This window comes from Symphalangus syndactylus, chromosome 10 (genome assembly GCF_028878055.3).
Source record: "Symphalangus syndactylus isolate Jambi chromosome 10, NHGRI_mSymSyn1-v2.1_pri, whole genome shotgun sequence".
Classification (NCBI taxonomy): Eukaryota; Metazoa; Chordata; class Mammalia; order Primates; family Hylobatidae; genus Symphalangus; species Symphalangus syndactylus.
The window spans coordinates 49,396,168-49,423,103 of NC_072432.2; the positions used below are offsets into that span (position 1 = coordinate 49,396,168).

A 26,936-nucleotide genomic window follows, 5' to 3' on the forward strand; every position below is an offset into this window, starting at 1 on the left:
AATGAATCCAGGAGCTGGTTTTTTGAGAAGATCAACAAAATTGATAGACCGCTAGCAAGACTAATAAAGAAGAAAAGAGAGAAGAATCAAATAGATGCAATAAAAAATGAAAAAGGGGATATCACCACCGATCCCACAGAAATACAATCTACCATCAGAGAATACTACAAACACCTCTATGCAAATAAACTAGAAAATCTAGAAGAAATGGATAAATTCCTCGACAAATACACCCTCCCAAGACTAAATCAGGAAGAAGTCGAATCTCTGAATAGACCAATAACAGGTTCTGAAATTGTGGCAATAATCAATAGCTTACCAACCAAAAAGAGTCCAGGACCTGATGGATTCACAGCTGAATTCTACCAGAGGTACAAGAAGGAACTGGTACCATTCCTTCTGAAACTATTCCAATCGATAGAAAAAGAGGGAATCCTCCCTAACACATTTTATGAAGCCAGCATCGTCCTGATACCAAAGCCAGGCAGAGACACAACCAAAAAAGAGAATTTTAGACCAATATCCTTGATGAACATTGATGCAAAAATCCTCAATAAAATACTGGCAAACCGAATCCAGCAGCACATCAAAAAGCTTATACATCATGATCAAGTGGGCTTCATCCCTGGGATGCAAGGCTGGTTCAACATATGCAAATCAATAAATGTAATCCAGCATATAAACAGAACCAAAGACAAAAACCACATGATTATCTCAATAGATGCAGAAAAGGCCTTTGACAAAATTCAACAACGCTTCATGCTAAAAACTCTCAATAAATTAGGTATTGATGGGACGTATCTCAAAATAATAAGAGCTATCTACAACAAACCCACAGCCAATATCATACTGAATGGGCAAAAACTGGAAGCATTCCCTCTGAAAACTGGCACAAGACAGGGATGCCCTCTCTCACCGCTCCTATTCAACATAGTGCTGGAAGTTCTGGCCAGAGCAATCAGGCAGGAGAAGGAAATAAAGGGTATTCAATTAGGAAAAGAGGAAGTCAAATTGTCCCTGTTTGCAGATGACATGATTGTATATCTAGAAAATCCCATCGTCTCAGCCCAAAATCTCCTTAAGCTCATTAGCAACTTCAGCAAAGTCTCAGGATACAAAATCAATGTACAAAAATCACAAGCATTCTTGTACACCAATCACAGACAAACAGAGAGCCAAATCATGAGTGAACTCCCATTCACAATTGCTTCAAAGAGAATAAAATACCTAGGAATCCAACTTATAAGGGATGTGAAGGACCTCTTCAAGGAGAACTACAAACCACTGCTCAATGAAATAAAAGAGGATACAAACAAATGGAAGAACATTCCATGCTCATGGGTTGGAAGAATCAATATCGTGAAAATGGCCATACTGCCCAAAGTAATTTATAGATTCAATGCCATCCCCATCAAGCTACCAATGACTTTCTTCACAGAATTGGAAAAAACTACTTTAAAGTTCATATGGAACCAAAAAAGAGCCCGCATCGCCAAGTCAATCCTAAGCCAAAAGAACAAAGCTGGAGGCATCACGCTACCTGACTTCAAACTATACTACAAGGCTACAGTAACCAAAACAGCATGGTACTGGTACCACAACAGAGATATAGATCAATGGAACAGAACAGAGCCCTCAGAAATGGTGCCGCATATCTACAACTATCTGATCTTTGACAAACCTGACAAAAACAAGAAATGGGGAAAGGATTCCCTATTTAATAAATGGTGCTGGGAAAACTGGCTAGCCATATGTAGAAAGCTGAAACTGGATCCCTTCCTTACACCTTATACAAAAATTAATTCAAGATGGATTAAAGACTTAAATGTTAGACCTAAAACCATTAAAATCCTACAAGAAAACCTAGGCAATACCATTCAGGACATAGACGTGGGCAAGGACTTCATGTCTAAAACACCAAAAGCAATGGAACAAAAGCCAAAATTGACAAATGGGATCTAATTAAACTAAAGAGCTTCTGCACAGAAAAAGAAACTACCATCAGAGTGAACAGGCAACCTACAGAATGGGAGAAAATTTTTGCAACCTACTCATCTGACAAAGGGCTAATATCCAGAATCTACAATGAACTCAAACAAATTTACAAGAAAAAAACAAACAACCCCATCAAGAAGTGGGCAAAGGACATGAACAGACACTTCTCAAAAGAAGACATTTATGCAGCCAAAAAACACATGAAGAAATGCTCATCATCACTGGCCATCAGAGAAATGCAAATCAAAACCACAGTGAGATACCATCTCACACTAGTTAGAATGGCCATCATTAAAAAAGCAGGAAACAACAGGTGCTGGAGAGGATGTGGAGAAATAGGAACACTTTTACACTGTTGGTGGGACTGTAAACTAGTTCAACCATTGTGGAAGTCAGTGTGGCGATTCCTCAGGGATCTAGAACTAGAAATACCGTTTGACCCAGCCATCCCATTACTGGGTATATACCCAAAGGTCTATAAATCATGCTGCTATAAAGACACATGCACACGTATGTTTATTGCGGCACTATTCACAATAGCAAAGAGTTGGAACCAACCCAAATGTCCAACAACGATAGACTGGATTAAGAAAATGTGGCACATATACACCATGGAATACTATGCAGCCATAAAAAATGATGAGTTCGTGTCCTTTGTAGGGACATGGATGAAACTGGAAAACATCATTCTCAGTAAACTATCGCAAGGTCAAAAAACCAAACACCGCATGTTCTCACTCATAGGTGGGAATTGAACAATGAGAACTCATGCACACAGGAAGGGGAACATCACATTCCGGGGACTGTTGTGGGGTGGGGGGAGGGGGGAGGGACAGCATTAGGAGATATACCTAATGCTAAATGACGAGTTAATGGGTGCAGGAAATCAACATGGCACATGGATACATATGTAACAAACCTGCACATTGTGCACATGTACCCTAAAACCTAAAGTATAATAAATAAATGAAAAAAAAAAAAAAAAGAAACACAAACATACATACAAAAGCTGACGGAATTAATCAACACCATACCCATTTTATAAGAAATGCTAAACAGAGTTCTGCAATCTGAATATAATGGATGCTAACATGTAATAGGAAAACATCTAGCTGGACATAGTGGCTCATACCTGTAATCGCAGCACTTTGGGAGGCTGAGGTGGGCGGATCACTTGAGGCCAAGAGTTTAAGACCCACATGGCCAACATAGCAAAATCCCATCTCTACTAAAAAAAAAAAAAAAAAGTAATAAACAAGACATCTGAAGGTATAAAACTCACTGGTAAAAGTAATAAAACAGACAAAATCAGAACAATACTGTAAATGTGGAAAGTAAACTGCTTATATCACAAGACTGAAAACTGATAGACAAAACTATTAAAAACAATAATAACTGTACAAATTGGTTAAGAATAGGCAATATAAAAATATGTAAATTTTTTAACAAAAAGTCAAAATGTGGGGGGTGGATTAGACTAGAGTTTCTTTTTCATAGTTTTCCTTGTAATAAAAGTTAAATCATTATCAGTTTAAAATAACCTGTTAAAATTCTTAGATGTTTTTGTAATACTCTTGGTAACCACAAAGCAAAAACCTACAACAGATGTGCTAAAAATAAAGAGCATAGAATCAAAACATGTTACTAGAGGAAATCACTTAATCACAAAGAAATATAGGAAGAAAGGAAAAACAGAAGAAAGGATCTACAAAACAACCTAGAAACAAGTAACAAAATGGCTGTAGTAAACCCTTAACTATCAATAATAGTCTTGACTATAAAGGGATTAAATTTTTTAATTAAAAGACATCTAGACGCTGAATGGATTTTTTTTTAAAAAATACAAGACCAAAGTCTATGCTGTCTATAAGAAACTCACTTCACCTATAAAGACACCCAGACTGAAAGTGAATGGATGGAAAAAGATATTCCATGCAAATGGAAACCAAAAAACAGCAGGACTAGCTACAATTATATCAGATTACTTTAAGAATGGTTAAAAAAAAAAAAAAGACAAAAAGGATCCCTTTATAATGATAAAGGGGTCAATTCAGCAAGAGGATGTAACAATTGTAGTATGTATCCAACACCAGTGCACCCAAATATATAATACCAATATTAATAAACCTAAAGGGAGAAATTGAATGCAATACAATAATAGAGGACTTCAATACCTCACTTTCAGCAATGGGCAGGTAATTCTGACAGAAAATTAACAAGGAATATTGGAGTTAAACTGCATTTCAAATCAAACAGACCTAATAGACACTTACAGAACACTCCATCAAACAGCTGCAGGATACATATTTTTCTCAAAAGCAAATGGAACATTCTCCAAGACAGACCCAATTCTTAACAAATTTTTATTTTTATTTATTTATTTTGAGATGGAGTCTCACTCTGTCGCCCAGATGGAGTGCAGTGGCGCAATCTCGGCTCACTGCAAGCTCCACCTCCCGGGTTTACTCCATTCTCCTGCCTCAGCCTCCTGAGTAGCTGGGACTACAGGCGCCTGCCACCACGCCTGGCTAATTTTTTGTATTTTTACTAGAGATGGGGTTTCACCGTGTTAGCCAGGATGGTCTCGATCTCCTGACTTTGTGATCCACCCGCCTCGGCCTCCCAAAGTGTTGGGATTACAGGCGTGAGCCACCACGCCTGGGCAACAAATTTTTAAAAGTTGAAATAATATCAAGTATCTTTTCTGACCACAATGGAACAAAACTAGAAATCAATAACAGAAATAATGTTGGTAACTGTACAAATTCATGAAAATTAACATACTTCTGAACAATCAATGGGTCTATGAAGAAATTTAAAAGGAAATCTAAAAATTCCTTGTGACAAATGAAAATGTAAGCACAACATACCAAAACCTATGTGATACAGCAAAAACAGTTCTAATGGGAAAGTTTATAGGAATAAACACCTCCATCAAAAAATAGAAATATTTCAAATAAACAATCTAACCATGCACCTCAAGGAAACAGAAAAGCAAGAACAAACCAAACCCAAAATTAGTAGACAGAAAGAAATAATAAAGATCAGAGCAGAAATAGAGACTAAAAAAATACAGAAGAACAAACGTTGTTTTTTTAAAAAATAAGCAAAATCAACAAACCATTACGTAGACTATTTAAGATAAAAAGAGAGAAGGCCCAAATAAATAAAATCAGAGAAAAAAAAGAAGACATTACAGCTTATACCACAAAAATATAAGGAATCATTAGGACCATTATGAACTATATGACAACAAATTAGAAAACCTAGGAAAAAAAGATAAATTCCTAAATACATATAACCTACTAGGATTGAACTATGCAGAAATACGAAACCTGTAAGACCAACAATGAGTGACAAGATTGAACCAGTAATAAATCCTCCCATCAAAAAAAAAATCAAAACAAAACAAAAAAAACCCAGAACCTGACAGATTCACTGTTGAATTCTACCAAACATTTAAAGAAGAGCTAATACCATTTCTATCCAAACTATTCTAGAGAATTAAAGAGAAGGGAATACTTCTATGAGGCCAGCATTACCCTGATATCCAAACCAGACAAGGATATAACAAAAAAAGATCTGATATCTCTGATGAACACAGATGCAAAAAATCCTCAAGAAAATACAAGCAAACTAAATTCAACAACACATTAGAAAGATCTCACATGATCAAGTAAGATTCATCCCAAGGATGCAAGGATGGTTAAACATACACAAATCAATAAACACAATACATCACATTAACAGAATCAAGAAAAACCATAAAATCATTTCAACAGGTGCTGAATATTCACTAAAATTCAACATCCCTTCATAATAAAAACTCTCAAAAAACTAGGTATACAAGGAACATACTTCAAAACAATAAAGGCCATATATGTGGCAAAACCCCGTCTCTACAAAAAATACAAAAATCAGCTGGGTGTTGGTGGCTCACACTTGTAGTCCCAGCTACTCAGAAGGCTGAGATGGGAGGACTGCTTGAGCCCAAGTGGCAGAGGTTGCAGTGAGACAAGATCATACCACCAGACTCTAGCCTGGGTGACAGAGCAAGACTCTGTCTCCATAATAAGAGGAAAACTGAAAACCTTTCCTCAAAGATCTGGAAGAAGATAAAGATGCCCACTTTCACCACTTTTATTCAACACACTACTAGAAGTCCTAGCCAAGGCAATTAGGCAAGAAAGAAGCGGCATCCAAATTGGAGAGGAAGAAGCCAAATTATCCTTGTTCACAGGCAACATGATCTCATATTTAGAAAAATCTAAAGACTCCACCAAAATCTATTAGCACTGAAAAATTCAGTATAGTTACAGGATACAAAATCAGCATACAAAAATCAGTAGCATTTCTATACACCAATAGCTAACAATTTGAAAAAGAAATCAAGAAAACAATCCTATTTACAATAGCTACAAAAAACTAAATACCCAGGAATAAATTTAACCAAAGTGAAGGATCTCTATAATGAAAACATAAAACACTGATGAAAGAAATGGAAGAAGACAAAAATAAATGGAAAGACTTCCGATGCTCATGGATTGAAAGAGCTAATACTGTTAAATATCTATAGTACCCAAGACAATCTATAGATTCAATGCCAGCCCTATTAAAATACCAATAAAATTCTTCACAGAAATAAAAAAAAACTATTCTAAAATTCATACGTATCACAAAAGACTCCTAATAGCCAAAGCAACCCTGAGAAAAAAAAGCTAAAGGCATCACATTACCTGACTTAAAAATATACTACAGGCAAGGCGCGGTGACTCATGCCTGTAATCCCAGCACTTTGGGAGGCCGAGGTGGGCGGATCATGAGGTCAGGAGATTGAGACCATCTTGGCTGACACGGTGAAACCCTGTCTCTACTAAAAATTCAAAAATTAGCCGGGTGTGGTGGCGGGCGCCTGTAGTCCCAGCTATTTGGGAGGCTGAGGCAGAAGAATGGCGTGAACCCAGGAGGTGGAGCTTGCAGTGAGCCAAGATCATGCCACTGCACTCCAGCCTAGGTGACAGAGCGAGACTCTGTCTCAAAAAAAAAAAAAAAAAAACTACAAAGCCATACGAACCAGAACAACATGGTACTGGCATGAAAACAGGCACATACATAGACTGATAGAACAGAATAGAGAACCCAGAAATAAATTCACATGTTTACAGCCAAGTCATTTTTGACAATGGTGCCAAGAACATACATTACAGAAAGGACAGCCTCTTCAATAACTGGTGCTGAGAAAACTGGATATCCATATGCAGACGAATGAAACTAGATTCCATACCTCTCACTATGTACAAAAACCAAATCGAAATGGATGAAATTAAGACGTGAAACTATTATATAAAACTACTAGAAGAAAAACATTGGGGAAATGCTTCAGGACACTGGTCTGAGCAAAGATTTTTTGGGTAAGACCTCAAAAGCACAGGCAGCAACAGCAAAAATAGATAAATATGATTACATAAAGCTAAAAAGCTTCTGCGCAGGAGTGGCAACAATCAACAGAGTAAAGATACAACCTACAGAATGGGAGGAGATATTTGCAAACTGTCTATCCAATAAAAGATTAACCAGAATGTATAAAGAACTCAAACAATTCAAGAGTAAAAAAAAAAAAAAAATGTGATTTAGAAATGGGCAAATGATCTAAATAGACATTTCTCAAAAGAAGACCTATAAATAGCCAACAGGTATTTGAAAAAACACTCAATATCACTAATAATGAGGGAAATGAAAATCAAAACCACAGTGAGATACCATCTCATCCTTGTTAAAATGGCTGTTATCTAAAAGACAAAAAATAACAGACACTGGCAGGAATGCAGAGAAAGGGGAATGCTCACACCCTTTGGTGGGAATGTAAATTAGTGCCAGTATAGAAAACAGTACGGAGATTCCTCAAAAAACTAAAAATAGATCTACTATATGATCCAGCAATCCCACTGCTGCATATATGTCCAAAATTTGAAAGGAAATCAGTATGTCAAAGAGACATCTGCATTCCCAAGTTTGTTGCAGCACTGTTCACAATAACCACAATAGAGACTCAACCTAAATATCCATCAACAGATGCATGGATAAAGAAAATGTGGTCTATAAACATGAGGGAATATTATTCAGTCATGAAAAAAGAATGAAATCTTACCATTTGCAGCAACATGGATGAACTGGAGGTCACGATGTCAACTGAAATAAGCCAGGCACAGAAAGACAAATATTGCACGTTCTCATTCAAATGTGGGAGCTAAGAAAGTTGCTCTCATGCAGGTAGAGAATAGAATGATAGTTACCAGAGGCTGGGCAAATACTAGGAGGAGAGGGATAAAAAGAGGTTGGTTAATGGGTACAAAAATACAGTTAGATATAAGGAATAAGCTCTATTGTTTGATAGCACAATAGGGTGGCTATATTTAATAATTTATTGTATGTTTAAAAATAGCTAGAACATTTGGAATGTAACCAACAAAAAGAAATGATAGATGTTTTGATATCTTAATTACCTAGGTTTAATCATTATGCATTGTATGCTTGTATCAAAATATCACAAGTACCCCATAATAGGTGCAACTATGTACCAATAAAAAAGTATTCAAAAATAAAAAGCTTATTAATAAAAGAAAAAAATAGTCTTCTGAAAAAAAGAATTCTACAGAGAAGGATCCCCTAAAGGGTATGAAGTCCATCCCTCTCTGTGTTTTACAAAGGGGCTTGTCTTAGTCCAGTCAAGCCACTATAACAAAATGCCAAACACTAGGTAATTTACAACAGAAATTTATTTTTCACAGTTCTGCAGGCTGGGAAATCCAAGATCAAAGCACTGGTGGTGTCTGGCAAGGGCCTACTTTCTCACACATTGTGCCTTCCTGCTGTGTCCTCACATGGTAGGGAGGGCAAGGCATCTCTCTGGGTTCTCTTTTATAAGGGAACTAATACCACTCATGAGGTTCTGCCCTCATGATATAATCACCTCCCAAAGACCTCACCTCCTAATACCATCATCTTGGGGGTTAGGTTTCAACACATAAATTTTAAGCGGGAAACAAACGTTCAGACCATAGCAGTGCCCACTGGCATCTTGGGCAGGATAAAGAGGAATTGTTCTATGCAATGCAAGGCATTAAGCATACCTGCTTCCTGGCTACTAACTACCAACAGAGACCTCCAGCTTCACTTGAGACCCACTGCAAATGACATGAGAACTGCACTGATCACTACTGAATTGCACACTGGCAGCAAAACAAAACTCAGTGTGATGTCATTGCAGATACGTGGAACTCAGTGCGATGTCTTCGCAGATATGTGGTCAAAGAAGTTACCTGCCACATTACAACATTCCTTTTTATTTGGCTACTGAGCAGCCTTAGTCCAATTTGTTGCCCCTCTCTAGCAGCTGGGCATAACACAGATTAATAGTCAAGTCCAGGTCCCACTATTTTGTGATAATGAGCAACTATTTTCTCTAAACATTAATTCCTTCATGTGAAAAACTGGGATAATAATGGTAATTCTAATTACTGAGAGCTTATTATGTGCTAAGCGCTATTCTATATGCTTTCCATTAATTCATTTAATCCTCACAACAACTCCATGAGGTAGGCACTATTTCTGTTCTCATTTTGAAGAGGAAGAAAATGAGACATAGAGAGGTTAAGAAACCTGCCCAAGGTCAAACAGCTAGTAAATAGCAGAGCCAGGAGGACCCTGGTAATGGCAATTAAACTAGTTAGTGCATAGCAAATGTTGGTGCAGGATCTCATACGGGTCTGGTACACTGCACACAATTAATACAGGTTAGTTATTATTAGGTCAAAACCTTAGTATTAATATCTACTTCTGTGGGTTAATCTTAGTTAAAACTTGATTTTCTTACCTCTGAGGCAAATAAGCCCAAACAGTTGTTCTCTCTGATTCAACATCAAATGATGACTCAAGTTCCTCCTAACACTTCAAGAAGGTTTTTCACTCTGTTACTGTGATTTTTGCAAGTCTCCCTCATAAGGATTGGTAAGTTTTTTTCTGTAAAGGGCTAGATAATATGTTAGGCCATCCAGTCTCTGTCATATTTCCTTCCATTTTTAAAGTTTTCAACCCTTTTAAAATGTAAAAACTGTTTTAGCCCATGGGCCATAGTTTGCCAACCCCTGCTCTCTGGGATTATTAGTAAGAGTACCATATAAAACATCAAGAGACTTTCACATGGACTAGATGGAACCATCAGAATTTGCTAATTGCCTCATTACACTGTCATTGATCCCCACCCACCACAATAAAGTTGCCAGATAATTTCATTAAAGTGGTAAATGACTAAAACAATGAAGAAGCATCTGAAAGTTTTCAGGGGACGGAAGGTTGGTAGGTGGGTAGGCAAATCCAGAAATGCCTATGCAGAAGATGTAAGTCCTCTAAAGCATTGGTAATGAAGGGGAAAAGGAAACTATCTTAGAAAAATCATAGTGTTTTAGAAGCAGCACGAGATTTCATTCATGCGACAAATCTTTAGAAATATGTATTGGGTATCTCTATGTTCAGGCACTCTCTCAGTAATGGAATTATAAAATTTTAGAGCTCAAAGTAAACTTAGAAATTATCTGATCCAATCTCATTTCATGGATGAGAATTCTGAGGACTCAAAGTTAGTTAAAATACTTTGGCAATTTCTGTGCAAAATTAAATGTAGTGGGGTTTGTTTTTAACCCCTCAAATGTAGCACTTATGTAGATTATTAAATGTTTGTTGAATGGAGCTTATTAATGGAAAGCTCCTATTCTCTTTACTACCTTTTTAATCTGGCAAAACAATACATTTTACTTGCTTTACCAATTTACTTAAAATCCTTTTTTTCTTTTTTTCTGTGTCTCACAAACTTTTGGTGTGCTTAAGTGGCCTAACAATCACCAATCATTAAATGAACCAGTCTCTGATCCACCTTTAGCGCCTCCTTCTCCCTGCAGGCTCCTAGCCCCTCCACTCACTCCCCCTACCTCTCCTCAGACACTCTTCTCTAGTTCTGCTGCTGCCACTGTCACTGCTGTCTCAGCTCCCGTCTTTCTGCTTCAGTCCTTCCCACCTCAATACCTCCAGATTTAGACCATCCACATTTTCCTTCTTAAGACCCGGCTCAGGTCTTACCACCCTCAGGTTCTGAACACTGAAACAAATCCTACTTGACTACTGCTAAAGTTCCAGTGTTAGGCTAGTTCCTCAGCCCCAAATCTACCTTCTTTCTCCCAAGTCTTACTTACCATTATTTACTATTATTTGCCTATTTCCTCTGATGTTCCCTTCAAACTGTTCTTGGCTCTTACCTAAATATGCCCCAATGTTTGAGCCTTTGCTAAAGCCTCCCTCTCCATGAGAAACACCTTTTCGTCCATCCCAACCTTCAAAAACTTCATTCTTCCTTAATGCCATCTGCCCTTGCCCCTGCTTTCTTCTCCATTTCTGCAGCACTTGGCTCTACTTTCTCATGCAGGAATCAAATCTGACCTTCTATCAGTTTATCTGAGTATATGACCTAATGCTTCTACTGAAAGCAAGCTATCCATTCTGCAAGTACAATAAGAAATAGTTTTAAGTTAAAACACCAAATTTATTGCATAATATTGAACTATATGCACACACATAGAAAATAAACATTTCATATAACTGTATATATATTTTTAATCCTGTATTTATAAAGACTGAAAAACTACCAATTTAGCAATTGGAATAAGTTTTAAAAACAAAAAGCAAAAATCTACAATCCTTCATCAAGATTTGATGCTTTATCACAGTTCATAAATACTTCATTTTATATAAATAAGTCTTTTCTCTAGTTACTAGGAATTTAAAATTAGACTTACATGGATTCTTTAATCACGTAGAATTTTCTTACTCCATGATGAGGAAGGTTGAGCATGTCATTATTTTTAAAATACATATATTTGATTTAAACACAATCCCCCCTAAAATCCCACTGTAAACAAACATTTCGAATGTGATAAAGTTTCATAATAAAGAACGTCCTTAAATCTTGGCAATCAGGGAAGAGGAAAAAAAATCTGAGTAAAAATTTTGCAATTTAAATAAAAATTGAAAAAAAGGCTGCATGCATCCACTAGAAGGAGAAGAGAGGAAGGGAGCACTGAGTCAAGTAACAGAGAATGGGATAAAATAAAGAAGAAACGAAAGGAAAATCAGGGAGGACGCAGGGTATGAAAAGGAGAAAATAAGGGAAAGGAGGAAGGAGAAAATGGTAGAGGACATAAGGTGATAGAAAAAGGGAAAGTAAATTTATTATTTCTACTTTTCTTGGACAATATAGAGACTCAAAATAGTTAATGCAACTTGCTCCAAAAGCGAGAGTGGAAGAGGTGGTGGGTCTATCAATTAACCTTATTGTCAAAGGGACAAGGATGAGCAAGAAAAAATTAGGCTCAGCTGCAATGAATGCTAAGCTGCTCTGCACATCTTTTAAAAGGTCTAGGAAATAGGCACAGCCATGGGAAAGTTGCTATTCCCTCAAGAACTTTTTAAAAGCAAGATATGTTTATATAGGCTCCCATAAATTCTTAGGAGTTCTGCCAAAATAATGGACCCAGACTCAGCTTTTTGGAATTGGGAGTTCCTGAAGTAGTCCTTTCCTCCTTTGGGTTAAAGGAGGGCTGCAACAAGCCAGAGGCATTTCCAAGTGTACAGAGGAAGATGATGTTCTTGCATGCGCAGATAAGAAAGGACGGGTCAGTCTAAATCATTCTTATAGAGGAATGAGAGGTTAAGAGAAGGACAAGGAAGCACTGTGAGAAAAGATCAGGGCTGAGAGAGACATTTGGGAAATTAAAGTTTAACAATCCACTGCCATTTCATCCAGCAGAGTGCAACACATTCACAAGTGCAAGGAATACTGGGTAGTTTGGTTTAAAACAAAAACAAAAACACCTCCCATACAAGGGCCAATTTTTCACCCCATCCCCAACCTCTAATTTTTCAAAAAGGTTGTTTACTGCTATACAATCCCAGAAACACATCAACCAGGCTCAGTATTTAAAAGTCCCAACCCACTTAGACAATAAAAAAATAGAAATCACTCCCCATGATTTTCTGTATAGGCCTCAATGTGGACATTGAGGAACGAAGGTAAATATTGGACAAGCTGAGAAGCCTCAGGCCAAACTAAACCCTTCATAGTTGTCAAGGGCCTGGGTCAGCCGGGCACTCAGAATCTCTTTGCTGCTGTACTTGGGGAGGTCAAGAAGGTTGTAGCAAGTGTGGGCCACCGGCAAGTACTCCTCCCCGCTGGCTGTGGACTGGATGACAATCTGCAGACTGGCCATGCCGTAGATGGGAATCCGATCGCTGCCTGTCAGGAACACTGGGGAGAACGAGAAATGGCATTAGCAGCTAAGCAAATGGAAAATGGATCTCAGAGATCCTTCTAGCAACAAGAGAGGAAGGCATGACACCCTGTGGCTTGCATGAGAAGTACAATTACATTTATGTGCCAATATGCATCCTGTGGAATGATGCTTAGATGCCCTTAAGACAAAAAAAGGCCTCAATCAAATGTATGCCTTCACAAATGTTAGGAGATTTCACAAAAATCAAAGAGGGAAGGAATTGTTGTCATAGGAAAAGAGGAGCTGATCTTAAGGGGAAAACAGGAAGAAGACTGAAGTCTCTGACCTCAGGGTCTCCTCTCACCTCAAGTGCCTGATGCCTGTACCACCTTGTCTACGGAATTCCATTTAGGATCTATTTGCTCTCCTTTCCACGTCTCCATTTTTCTTAAACCCGAAGAGCTGACCCAAACATTATGTTAGACATTGCACTCTTGTGACATGCACTGTGACTTGGCAAAAGACAGAGAGGGAGACAGACAGAGAAAGACAGCCAGCTGTCTTTCCTTGTTTTCTAGTGCTGAACAACATTCTCATAGTTGAATTGCTGGAAATTACTATAAGAAAATCATTAGTTAAGAAGCACTTTCAAATAAGCTGCCATTCCCTGAGGCTGTGATACATAAACTTTCTTGCCAAAAATCTCCAGAGTTGACAAACATTTCCATACGTCTAATGAACAGAAAGTGCCATTTTCTAGGGAAATCCCAGGACCATGAGCAGGGATCTCTTGAATGTCACAGCCCTACAAGCTCATTTGGCAAACCTTAACCTGTCATTCAGCTCTTCCACTACTGCTTCTCAATAGCCAATGCAGCCAGGCAGAAGAGAAGTGGTCCCTCTTTTTAAGAATTCTTGTGTAAGATCTCCACTTCCTCTCATCCTTGCTCCCATGTGAGCAGCAGAACCTGTTAAGTCCTACATTAATACCAATATATGTTCCATCTTATAAAGCAAAATAGACTGCCTATCAAACCCCATGCTTTGATTTTACATGACTAAAATTCCATACTATGCACTAGCTAATTTCTGACGCTGATTACACACAGACACAAACTGAGAAATAGTTCAACTATTTTTAAAAGGCTGAATTTGTTCATGTAAATTAGAATTCATTCTCCTTTCCAAAGGTATTATTACCCTTCTCAAATGTCATTCAGCCAGCCACAAAGGTCTACATATTGTATGATTCAATTTGCATGAAATATCCAGAATAGGCAAATCCATAGAGATAAAGACTGGTGGGGGAGTTGGGAAGAAATGGAGAATGACTGCTAATAGGTATGGGGTTTCTTTTTTGAGGTTATGAATGTATTCTACAATTGACTGTGTGATAGTTTCACAACTGTGTGTATACTGAAATATACACTTTAAATGAGTATGGTATATAAATTATAGCCCAAGAAAGCTGCTATAAGTCACACCTTCCGAGTTCCATCTGGATACTTTGTAATATATTTTAAAGGCTAGAGAGATAAGAGAGGTTAATCCTAACAATTTGACTTCATAAATGTAATACTTGAATAACTTACATATAAAATAATTGGTATTATTAGAATAATTTAAAAATCAGGCCGGGCGTGGTGGCTCATATCTGTAATCCCAGCATTTTGGGAAGCCAAAACAGGCGGATCACTTGAGGTCAGGAGTTCAAGACCAGGACCAAGACCAGTCTGGGCAACATGGTGAAACCCCATCTCTACTAAAAATACAAAAATCTGCCGTGCATGGTGTCAGGTGCCTGTAGTCCTAGCTACTTGGGAGGCTGAGGCATGAGAATCACTTGAACCCAGGAGGCGGAGGCTGCAGTGAGCTGAGATCACACCACTGCACTCCAGCCTGGGCAACAGAGTAAGACTCTGTCTCAAAAAAATAAGAAAGAAAGAAAATAAAAATCAGTGAGATGCTTCTTTTCTTCCTTTCATGCAACCCCTCTTGTTAGGCAACAGATCTGGATGAACAACCTATATTGTGCCTGAGATATCATTAAGACAAAAAGCATACATATAGTGAATTACCTGGTCTTTACCATTTAAATGAGTTAAGCCTCAGCTGTGAAGCATATCATCCTATACTGTATGTAAGACTAAAATGTACACAAATACCATATTGAGATTACTGATACTTACAAAGAAACTTCTTCTTCTTTTCCAGTGGAAACTCATGAAATGTTTCCCAAAATAGTTTTACAGTGGGATGTGTGGCCGAGTAATCTCCCTTGTAGATGGCAGTCTGTCCAAAAAAGAGAAAAAGAAAAAAATGTATCTTGGAAGAATATTATAGTAGACATTATATATCATTTGCATTTGAGGCTAAGAAATAAGTGCTGAGATACAGGACACCTCTAAATCTAACTCAACCACAGTATGCTTGGAACGAGATCAGGCTCTGGGAACACCTCCCCAGGCTGCTGCTGCTTCGCTGGAGTTAAAGGAGTTAAAGAATCTTTCGTGCTTACCTCTTCCAGTTCTTCCCAGTTATAGTTGCTGTTCCCCACCATCATAGCCCTCAGTTCTGAAGGCTGGAAGAGCTCAAGTACTTTGCCACCACACACCTTTAGGAAGCCACTAGAGAAGGCTGTGTACCATTCATGAACTGAGATTTGGAACACATAATTCACGTAAGCATCCACAAATTCCTGCCTGCCAGAACACAAAAGAAATCAATACATTTAGCTCAAAGTCTTGTAAAGCTTATGAAGTTACCCTTCTACACTGAGATTAGGAGTGATAAAAAATGGAATTTCATCAAATTCTCACATCAGGAGGCATCTTAAGGCATCATATAGGTTACCAGCTCTCCTCTCCTCCCTCTCCATCCCCAGCCCTAACATTCCACCAAGTGCCTCAGGTGATCCAAGGCAGGATAAGCCAGGTAGGAAGGGGAGCAGGCCAGGTATATAGAACTAAACTACTGGCTTTACCTGAGGTATTCCAGTTTTCATGTTAAAAGTCCTGCTTAAAATTTAGTGTGGAAAAAATAATAAGACTTTTTCTGCTTAAAATAAAAAGTCTAAGATAACAGTTCTAGGCCACTTTCCCTATCCTCAGAAGCAAATAAAGCTAAACCACTTGATATTTGTATCCTCACCTATTTTAAAAGGTTCATTTTATAACTCCTTGTTTATAAAACCTTTACCTCTGGGAAGAACCATCTCAAATAATGGCTTCATCTCACTAATAATCAGGCAAATGCAAAGGAAGATGAGTGAATTGTCATTTGCACTCATCAGACTGGCCTAAGTTTAAAAATGAGATTATAGGCCGGGTGCGGTGGCTCACGCTTGTAATCCCAGCACTTTGGGAGGCCGAGGTGGACGGATCACAAGGTCAGGAGATCGAGACCACGATGAAACCCCATCTCTACTGAAAGTACAAAAAAATTAGCCGGGCGTGGTGGCGGGCGCCTGTAGTCCCAGCTACTCGGAGAGGCTGAGGCAGGAGAATGGCGTGAACCCGGGAGGCGGAGCGTGCAGTGAGCCGAGATCACGCCACTGCACTCCAGCCTGGGGGACAGAGCGAGACTCCATCTCAAAAAAAATAAAAAAAAATAAAAAATAAATAAAAATAAAAATGAGATTATATCAATATGGTGAAGGTGTGGGGAAAACGGAAACCTCACAGGCAGCTGGTAGGAAGATAAACTGAAATGATGGGAATCACATATCACAACCATGGAAAATATATAAAGATCAACCAAATGAGAAGAGCAAAGGCTATTTTTTCAGAGCTGCTATAGCAAGAGAGTCAGCCACTGTCACTTGTGTTGTGGCAGAGACTCAAAGTCAAGCAGAGGAGTGAAAAAGCTTTACAGTGGAAAGAGGGAAGGCTTCAGGTACACTCTGATTGGAGGCTGCTAGTCTGGGGAAGCTGCAGGTGGGCTAACTAGAAGTGGGGCATCCTATGTGACTGGTTAAGGGTGCGTATTTGGCTTTCTCTGGTTGGCCCTAAGTTGGAAGTAGGAACAAAAATTAGGGAAGTTGCTGATTATTAAACACATCCTGGCCTATTTGGGCCCACCGTTACAGAAGTTATCAAGAGAGATGGCAATCAGGCTGCCTGCAAGTCTGACTTATAGCAGGTTGGCTTCCTGGGCTGCTTATTGCAGATAAGAGGTTGGTTTCCTGGGCAGGTTGCTGCAGATTGTGGGTCTCAGCTCCATGTTTATTTATATATGGCCTGGCCATTGTCCATAGGTATATTCAGTCTCTCACAAGTGGAAATATAAACTGTGAACCTAGACATAAACATTTTGGGGGGAAATTCTGTCAATATCTAGAGAAGTTGGAAATGTAAATACCCTTGACCATGCTACTGTGCTAGAGGGTAGGTAATGCAGAGACGCTAACATATGTGCATAAGAAGATGAGTGCAGGGAAGTTTACTGCAGCATTTTCTTGTAATATAGAGAATTTAGAGAAACAAAACTAAATATCCATTAATATGAACATGGACAAGGAAAAGATGGTAGAGTCATATGATGGAAACCATAAAGCAGAGCACTTTGATGGAATTAACTAGATCTATACTTAGCAAAATGAATAGAATCTCAAGAACAATGCTGAGTGAAAATCGAGTATTTGCATGTTCAGTAAAATATGACAGCATTTATGTAAGTTGTGTTTTAACACTTAAAACAATGCTACTTATAAAAGGTAGTAGCTCTCTCACTTAGAGCATGTGACCCTTGGGCAAGTTATTTAATTTCTCCATGCCTCTGTGTCCTCATTGGTAAAATGGGGAGAGTAAGAGTAGATAACTCATGGGACTGCTTTAGGATTAAATGAGTGAATACATCTAAGAGTGCTTAAACCAAGGCTGGTGTATAACAATTGCTTTGTAAGTATTAGCTAGTATTATCGTATTGTTTATGGATATAAGATTTTGCTTATGAGTATGAAATTACAAATATGATGCATACATGAGATGTGTAAGTGTTCATTTTTCAAAACAAAGGCATTAATGTAAAAAGATCTTTGTCTAGCCAGGTGCGGTGGCTCATGCCTATAATCCCAGCACTTTGGGAGACTGAGGCAGGCAGATGGCTTCAGCCCAGAATTCAAAACCAGCCTGGGCAACACGGCGAGACCCAGTCTCTACAAAAAATTAGCCAGGCCTGGTGGTGCATGCCTGTAGTCCCAGCTGCTCAGAAGGCTGAGGTGGGAGGATCGCCTGAGCCCAGGAGGTCAAGGCTGCAGTGAGCTATGATCACGCCACTGTACTTCAGTCCAGGGGACAAAGCAAGACCCTGTCTCAAAAAAAAAAAAAAAAAATCTGATTTAACACATATGTTTATTATAAAAAGTATAAAAACATAAAAAAAATCAAATTCATAAAAGTTTTGTCTGTGTAAGAAAGAAGGGAAGACGGGAATGGAATTAAGGGTATGTACAGCGGTATCAGTAATTTTTTTCTTTTATTAAAAAATCTGAAGCAAATACCTGTTGACTGTGGATCATATATGCAAATGTTTGTCACATTAACTTTTTGTATTTTAGATTAAAAACAATTTCAAAACTTCACATCATGAAGATAGTTACTACTTATCCATCACTGTAATTTAATACTTCATAAAGCTACATTTGAATTATTGGGTTTCCTCCAAGCAGATACTTTTTACATGTTCACCATCCACACCAATAACTAACCAACAAATGGTGTAATACAGTGGATAAGTGAGGCAGACGGGGTTTCAAATCCAGATCCTGCCATCTTCTGTATCTTAACTAGTAAGCCTCTCTTTTCCCATTTTTAAAATGGTATAAGTGTGCAATCTTTAAAATAAAGCCACTAATATAAAAAGATTATTGTACATGTCAATCATTGATACTGAAAGTTTCTAACACCATATATAACACCTCACTTATCTGAAACCCATTACACTAAACTAATGACATTTTTCTGATACAATTACCCAAGAGAAACACCATCACAACAATTTTTATTACAGACTGTGATGGTTAATTTTATAGGTCAACTTGGCTAGGCTATGGCATCCAGTTGTTTGGTCAAACACCAGTCTGGATGTTGTTAAGATATTTTTTTAGTCGGGATAAACATTTAAATTCATCGACTTTGAGTAAAGCAGGTTACCCTCCATAATGTGGGTAGGCCATATCCAATCAGTTGAAGGCCTTAAGAGAAGAAGACTTGAGGTCCTCCAAAGACGAATGAATTCTGCCTCCAGACTCTTTGGACTCAAGATTTAAATATTAACTATTGCCAGAATTTCTTGCCTGACAGCCTACCCTGCAGATTTCGGGTTTGACAGCCCCCACAATCACATGAGCCAATTCTTTAAAATAAATCCCTCCCTGCCCCCACCCCCCTCGGCCTCACACCCTGTTGGTTCTGTTTCTCTGGAGAACACTGACATATAGATTTCGGTACTAAGAAGTACAGTACTGCAACAGCAAATACCTAAAAATGTAGATGTGTCTTTGAAATTAGGAAATAGGTAGAGCCTGAAAGAGTTTTGAGGAGCTTGATAGAAAAACCTAGATTTCACTTAAGAGACTACTGGTAGAAACAGCTCAACAGTCTCAGGAAGCAGCCTGAGACTCTCACCATCTACATGCCCAATCTTGAACCTTTTAGCTAGCAGCCTCCAGTCTTCCTTTTTAGCAACACTAAACAGACTAAAGCCACTTTGGAAAACAGTGTGGCAGCTTCTTAAGAAGTTAAGCATACATTTACTGTATGACCCAGCAATCCCACTGCTAGGTATCTACCCAAGAGAAATAAAAGTCCATGCTCATAGAGAAACCTATAGATGAATGATCACAGCATTATTCACAATTATGAAAAACTGCAAACAACACAAATGGGAATACTATCCAATAATAAAAAGTAAAATAAAAAATAATAAAAAATAAATTTACTAATATATACAACAACATAAATCAATCTCAAATGTACTCTGCTAGTAAAAAAAAGCCAGGCTCAAATGGCTACACTCATATGATTCAATTTACCTGACATTCTGGATAAAACAGAAGTAATGAGACAGAGAACAGCGCAGTGCTCACCAGGGCTGGATGCTGGGGAAGGGCCACAAGGGACTTCTAGGGGGCTATTTACTGTTCTATATCTTGATTACTACAGTGCTTACCTTACTGTATTTGCTTGTGAAAGCACCCCCAAAAGGGCGAATTTTACTGTTACGTAAATGATACCTCAATAAGCCAGACTTTTTAAAAAACAGTCTAGTTTAACACTAAGTTTTAAGATCTGTTGAGACAGGAAAATAAAAATCTTGAAAGATGAACATGCCCTAAATATTTTAAGCAAGTTAAGTCAGTCAAACGAATTTAACCAAAATGTGGGATATTTTTTAAAGTCTGTCACAACTTCCATACTGTAGGGGTCAAAAGGCCTATTTTCTGCCCCCGAATCTGCCAATTAAGTGATACATGCAGTAAGATGATTTCACTGTATTTGCCTCTAAGTTTACTATCTGTAAAATGAGAAATATCATTCCTAATCTCAAGGTAGCTGTAGCCATCAAAAGAGATGATATATGAGAGTGGGAAAGAAGGCGGAGAAGACGACGGTGAGCCAGTAAGATGGTGAGCAGGGGAAAGAAGATGGTTGGGGGAAGGTGGGGAAGACCATGGGGGAAGGTGGGGAAGAAGACAGATCTTGGGGAAGAAGATGGTGGGCAGGGTGGGGACGAAGAGGGTGGGGCTGGGTGGGTAGGTGGGTGGAGAAGAAGGTGGGGCTGGGTGGGTGGGAAGAGGGTGGGGCTGGGTGGGTGGGAAGAGGGTGGGGCTGGGTGGTGGGTGGGGAAGAAGAGGGTGGGGCTGGGTGGGTGGGGAAGAGGAGGGTGGGGGTGGGTAGGTAGGTGGGTGGGGAAGAGGAGGGTGGGGCTGGGTGGGTGGGTGGGGAAGAGGAGGGTGGGGCTGGGTGGGTGGGTGGGGAAGAGGAGGGTGGGGCTGGGTGGGTGGGTGGGGAAGAGGAGGGTGGGGCTGCGTGGGTGGGTGGGGAAGAGGAGGGTGGGGCTGCGTGGGTGGGTGGGGAAGAAGAGGGTGGGGCTGCGTGGGGAAGAAGAGGGTGGGGCTGGGTGGGTGGTGGGGAAGAAGAGGGTAGGGGTGGGTGGGTGGTGGGGAAGAAGAGGGTAGGGCTGGGTGGGTGGTGGGGAAGAAGAGGGTAGGGGTGGGTGGGTGGTGGGGAAGAAGAGGGTAGGGGTGGGTGGGTGGGGAGGAAGAAGGCAGGGCTGGGGGTGCGTGGGAAGAGTGTGGGGCTAGGGGGTGGGGAAGAAGAGGGTGAGGAGGATGGGGAAGAAGAGGGTGAAGAGGGTGAGAAAGAAGAGGGTAAGGAGAGAGAGGAAAAAGTGCGGGGGTGGGGAGGTGAGGAAGAAGGCAGTGAGTGGGGAAGAAGAGGGTGAGGAGGGTGGGGGAAGAAGAGGGTGAGGAGGGTGGGGGAAGAAGAGGGTGAGGAGGGTGGGGGAAGAAGAGGGTGAGGAGGGTGGGGGAAAGGACAGTGCGGAGTGGGGGGAAGGTGAGAAAGAAAGCAGTGAGTGGGGAAGAAGGCGGGGAAGAAGATGGGCAGAAGGTGGGGCATAAGACAGTGCGAGGGAGGGGCAGGAGGGAGGGAGAAGACGTGGTGTGGAAAGGCGTGAAAACAGATAGTGGGGAAGGCAGGGAAGCAGACGGTGTTGGGGGAAGGCCGGGAAGACGAATGTAAGCGTGAGCGGGGTAGGATAGATGGCACATGCTTTAACCAAGATAAGAGGGGTCCTTGGCCCTGGGCCCCATGCTTTAGAGAGACTTGCTTTTTTTCAGCCCTCCTCAAGCTTTAGTCCTTCCCACAGGCCAAAGATTCTGTAGGATCTTCTAGAACACACACCAGGACACCGGGAGCTCTGAGATTTCCTACCCAAATGGCTCCAAAACTGCTTCCAGGGGCGTCCTGCTGAGAGACGACCTTGCCACCAGGATATGTGCCGCTAGGTGTGTGGAAGGGCCAAGGGGGTGTTAGGTGGACACACAGGTACAGAACTTGGATATGCAAGCTGCCCTATCCACACACATGCACCCCAGGTCCCCAAAGGGGTGGAATGGAGCCAGCTTGCCCGTTCCTCCACTGTATGGAGAGGAATGTGGAGGAATCTAAGAGGTGATCAAACGCCAGCTATGGAGAGAGATGCAGAGGAAAGCGAAGACATATGCACTGGCATTTGTAGAAGGGCCCGGATGGGGGTGAGGAGCACACGGAAAACGGTCTGAGGCTATCTATGCAGTTCCTGAAGCACCTCGGGCAACCACTGACACTCTCAGCCCAGCTCTACAGGGGGTGGGTACATGGGTGGGCTGGGAACAGGGTGTCTGTCCAACAGGCGGGTGTTGAGGGCCCAGAAGATGTCAGGGTAGCAGCAGGACGAATCTGGTGCAGTATGAGTGCACGGCCGTCAGCTGATAGTGGGAAGCCAGTCAAGTGCCGCGAAAGCAGGAGGCGGGGCCGCGGCCGACGTCATTCCCGCGGCCGCGCGTCACCGCCACTTGCCGCATCCACAAGATCTCTCTGGACCAGCTCGGGTGCAGGGCCTCTGCGGGAGCCCTCCTAGACCTCTGCGGCTTCTCCTCTAACATGGCCGACTCAGAAAACCAGGGGCCTGCGGAGCCTAGCCAGGCGGCGGCAGCGGCGGAGGCAGCGGCGGAGGAGGTAATGGCGGAAGGCGGTGCGCAGGGTGGAGACTGTGACAGCCCGGCTGGTGACCCTGACAGCGCGGCTGGTCAGATGGCTGAGGAGCCCCAGACCCCTGCAGAGAATGCCCCAAAGCCGAAAAATGACTTTATCGAGAGCCTGCCTAACTCGGTGAAATGCCGAGTCCTGGCCCTCAAAAAGCTGCAGAAGCGATGCGATAAGATAGAAGCCAAATTTGATAAGGAATTTCAGGCTCTGGAAAAAAAGTATAATGACATCTATAAGCCCCTACTCGCCAAGATCCAAGAGCTCACCGGCGAGATGGAGGGGTGTGCATGGACCTTGGAGGGGGAGGAGGAGGAGGAAGAGGAGTACGAGGATGACGAGGAGGAGGGGGAAGAGGAGGAGGAGGAGGAGGAGGCTGCGGCAGAGGCTGCCGCGGGGGCCAAACATGACGATGCCCACGCTGAGATGCCTGATGACGCCAAGAAGTAAGGGAGGCAGAGATGGATGAAGAGAAAGCCCACGAAGAAAAAAGCCTGGTTTTGGTTTTCCCAGAATATTGGTGGACTTAAAAAGGCTCAGGTTTTTGACCAAAATACAATGTGAATTTATTCTGACATTCCTAAAATAGATTAAAGTGAAGCAATTAGATCCTGGCCAGCTCGATTCAAATTTGACTTTCATTTTGAACATAATAAATATATCAAAAAGTGTTAAAGAAAACCGAATTAAACCCAAAATTATGTTTTCATGGTCTCTTCTCTGAGGTTTGAGGTTTACAAAGGGTGTCAGTAGATGCGAAGTAAAGAACGTCACTTTGAAACCCATTCATCACACAGCATACGCTACACATGGAACACCCAAGCCATGAATGAACACGTTCTCAGTGCTTAATTCTTAAATTTCTTTACTCATGACATTTCGCAGTGCAGAGAAGGCAGAACCCAAGAAAAACGTCATCTCTGAGACTTTGCTTTTGTAACGCAGACATCAGCTTTACACTTCACAGGAGATTGATGGCACTGAGGAAGACTGCAATGGAGATCATGACACTACTGTTAATAAGGCCAGGAAAACTGCCATTTCAAGTTCTGAAAAATGTTTTGAGTATTTGAATTTAGAGAAACAACATGGTTCCAAGAAGGAGGGTGTAAAACCTGTAAAATACTGTCAACATATGTATTCATCAGTTACAATCTCATGTTTGTGTTTTCTTAGTAGTGTCTATTTACAAAGACGTAAAAAATACCCCAAATATGTTTAAGTATTAAATCACTTTACCTAGCGTTTTAGAAATATTAATTTACTTGAAGAGATGTAGAATGTAGCAAATTCTGTAAAGCATGTGTATCCAGTGTTACGTACTTTGAGCCTTGTGACGTCTTTCTGTCATGTAGCTTTTAGGGTGTAGCTGTGAAAATCATCAGAACTCTTCACTGAAGCTAATGTTTGGAAAATATATATACTTGAAGAACCAATCCAAGTGTGTGCCCCTACCCCCAGCTCAGAAGTAGAAAGGGTTTAAGTTTGCTTGTATTAGCTGTGCCTTCATTATTTTGCTATGTAAATGTGACATATTAATTATAAAATGGTGCATAATCAAATTTTACTGCTTGAGGACAGATGCATACAGTAAGGATTTTTAGGAAGAATATATTTAATGTAAAGACTCTTAGCTTCTGTGTGGGTTTTGAATTATGTGTGAGCCAGTGATCTATAAACAAACATAAGCTTAAAGTTGTTTATCACTGTGGTGTTAATAAAACAGTATTTTCAAAAAATATATATAAAAGACTCGGTACTGTAACTGCCTGTATTCAAATCCCAGCTCTGCCTCCTATTAGTAATGTACCTTACGCAACTCAGCTAATACTCTCAGTGCTCAGTTTCTCCTCATCTACAAAAGGGAATAGGAATAGTCCCTTCCTCATGGGTTACTATGAAGAGCAAATGGATTAATACATATAAAGCCTATAGAATAGCGTCCAAACCATGGTAAGTGCTGAATAATTCTTAGCTATTATTATTACATGAAAGATAAAGACAGTGATTGGAAATTCAATCCTCCTTCTCTCCTGTTACAAAATGGGAGAAAGGGACATCACTACATCCCTCCCTATGTTTATGATTCCTTATTATGAGAGAAGAATGTGGCCTTTAATTCAGAAATGCAGGAAATTAAATAAACTATCTTGTTTTGTTTTCCTCAATATAATATCAGGTTTTTATCATCTCCCAGAAAGGATAAAAAAGGCTATTTCAACTTTATGTTTGCTTCATTCTGAATGAAGCAGAAAGTTTTTTTTAAAAACTGGACTCCAAAAAAATTAAAAAATCAGATGCCATTTGCTTCCTCTTCCCTGAAGGGTTAAAATTACAAAGAAGCAAAATTATATTGCTTTATCCTAGGGAATGGAAGGCAGCACTGACCTGCTGCAAATAACAACAGATTGTTGAGTACAAACAACCTTAAGGTAATGTTAATCTTCCTTATGCTCAGGCCAACCAAAAGAGAAAATCAGAATAATACATTACACATGAAGTTCTGATTATCTTAATTATATGATTATCTTAATAGAGAAAAAATCTAATAAAATTTAATATTCATTTCTTATATCCAGGAATGAGACTATCATTTTACTATTTTTCTGGGTCCAGTAAAAAGCAAAAATGATTGAAACACAACTAAGAGGTTAAGTATTGGGAAATGTTTTTTACGTATAGAAAACCCAAGAGAATCAACTGGAAAACAATTCAATTTAATAAGTTTGATGAATTGACCAGTTATCAGATAAATACACAAAAACCAATAACCATTTATAGGCACTAATAATGATCAAAATATATGTGAAAGGCTCTCACAGTAAAAATAAGCAATCAAAACATTTATAAAACCTCTAATAAGAAATGTGTATAACCTATGTAAAAATAAAAAACAAATCAACATAACATAAGCCTTTGGATAGTAAGATTGAATATCACAAAAATGTCATTTCTTCCCAAATTAACTTTTATCACAATTCTAATCAAAACTCAAACTGGATCTGGAACCTAATATAATTACCATAATGTTCACCTTAAGAACAGCTAAGAAAACCTTTAGCAATTTGGAAACAATTTAGATTTTTACCTCAGACTACAGACTAATTGAAGAAAATATATTAAATATCAATTACTGGACAGGGAATGGCTAGGATTAGAGTGATATAAGACCAAAAGAAATAACACACATGACAACACAAAAATTAAGAAATCACAGAGTCAAAGACACTCTACATTTTCAAAACCAAAAACAGAGGATAAAACCTACAATAAATATGGATGGCAAAGGGTTAATAGTCATAAACATAATGAAGAGTTCCTATGAATCATATGAAAATTATTAAGTCCTACTAGAGAAATACATAAAGGACATCAGCAGAGTCTCTAAAAAGAGGAAAGACTGCAAACCCTGCCTGAGGCAGAAAGAACTCACCTAGTGCCGCGTGTTCCGGAACCTGCAGCACTAGGTGAGCCGGGGCTCTGGCAGGGTCTAGAGACAAGTGTTCCTAGCTATGTGCTCTGGCCAGCAATCTTTCTTTTGTTTATGATAAGACTTTAGCTATGGGGTTTTCTAGCTTAGAGAATTGTTGGCCACTTCTCTAAGGATACAGGAATGTTTGTGACGTCAAGCGATTTCTGCCATTTCCTAACTGGGCTAATCTTTATATTGTTTCCTGGACTGCTTATTTGATAGTTTCTCTGGCAACCCTAAAACCTGCATGTTAACATCTAGCAGGATACCCTTGCTTCAAGGTAGGTCAAACACTATCATTCATAAACCATTTTAACCTATTATAGGCCAAAATTAGTCAACAAAGCACAAAATAACTGGCAGAAAGAAAGGCAGCATGCAATACACACTCAACCAACTCTG

At 39.9% G+C, this 26,936-nt stretch overlaps 2 protein-coding genes across 10 annotated transcripts in view; one reads left to right on the forward strand and one right to left on the reverse strand.

The window, feature by feature from the left end:
* Positions 1-11,566: 11,566 nt before the first annotated feature.
* The window catches only part of HERC3 (HECT and RLD domain containing E3 ubiquitin protein ligase 3), a 126,613-nt gene continuing 111,243 nt past the window's right edge, over positions 11,567-26,936 (reverse strand). For all 9 annotated transcript variants that reach the window (XM_063610237.1, XM_063610239.1, XM_055297014.2 and 6 more), the window contains 3 exons: positions 15,832-16,015; positions 15,503-15,605; positions 11,567-13,348 (listed from right to left, as the gene is read on the reverse strand). In XM_063610237.1, coding sequence (XP_063466307.1) covers positions 13,140-13,348; positions 15,503-15,605; positions 15,832-16,015 — 496 coding nt within the window. In that variant the 3' untranslated portion in view covers positions 11,567-13,139. The remainder of the gene's footprint in view (positions 13,349-15,502; positions 15,606-15,831; positions 16,016-26,936) is intronic.
* Positions 22,833-24,812, forward strand: NAP1L5 (nucleosome assembly protein 1 like 5). The gene has a single exon (XM_055297019.2). It carries the CDS (start codon positions 22,961-22,963, stop codon positions 23,510-23,512), a length of 552 nt encoding a protein of 183 aa, XP_055152994.1. The 5' UTR covers positions 22,833-22,960; the 3' UTR covers positions 23,513-24,812.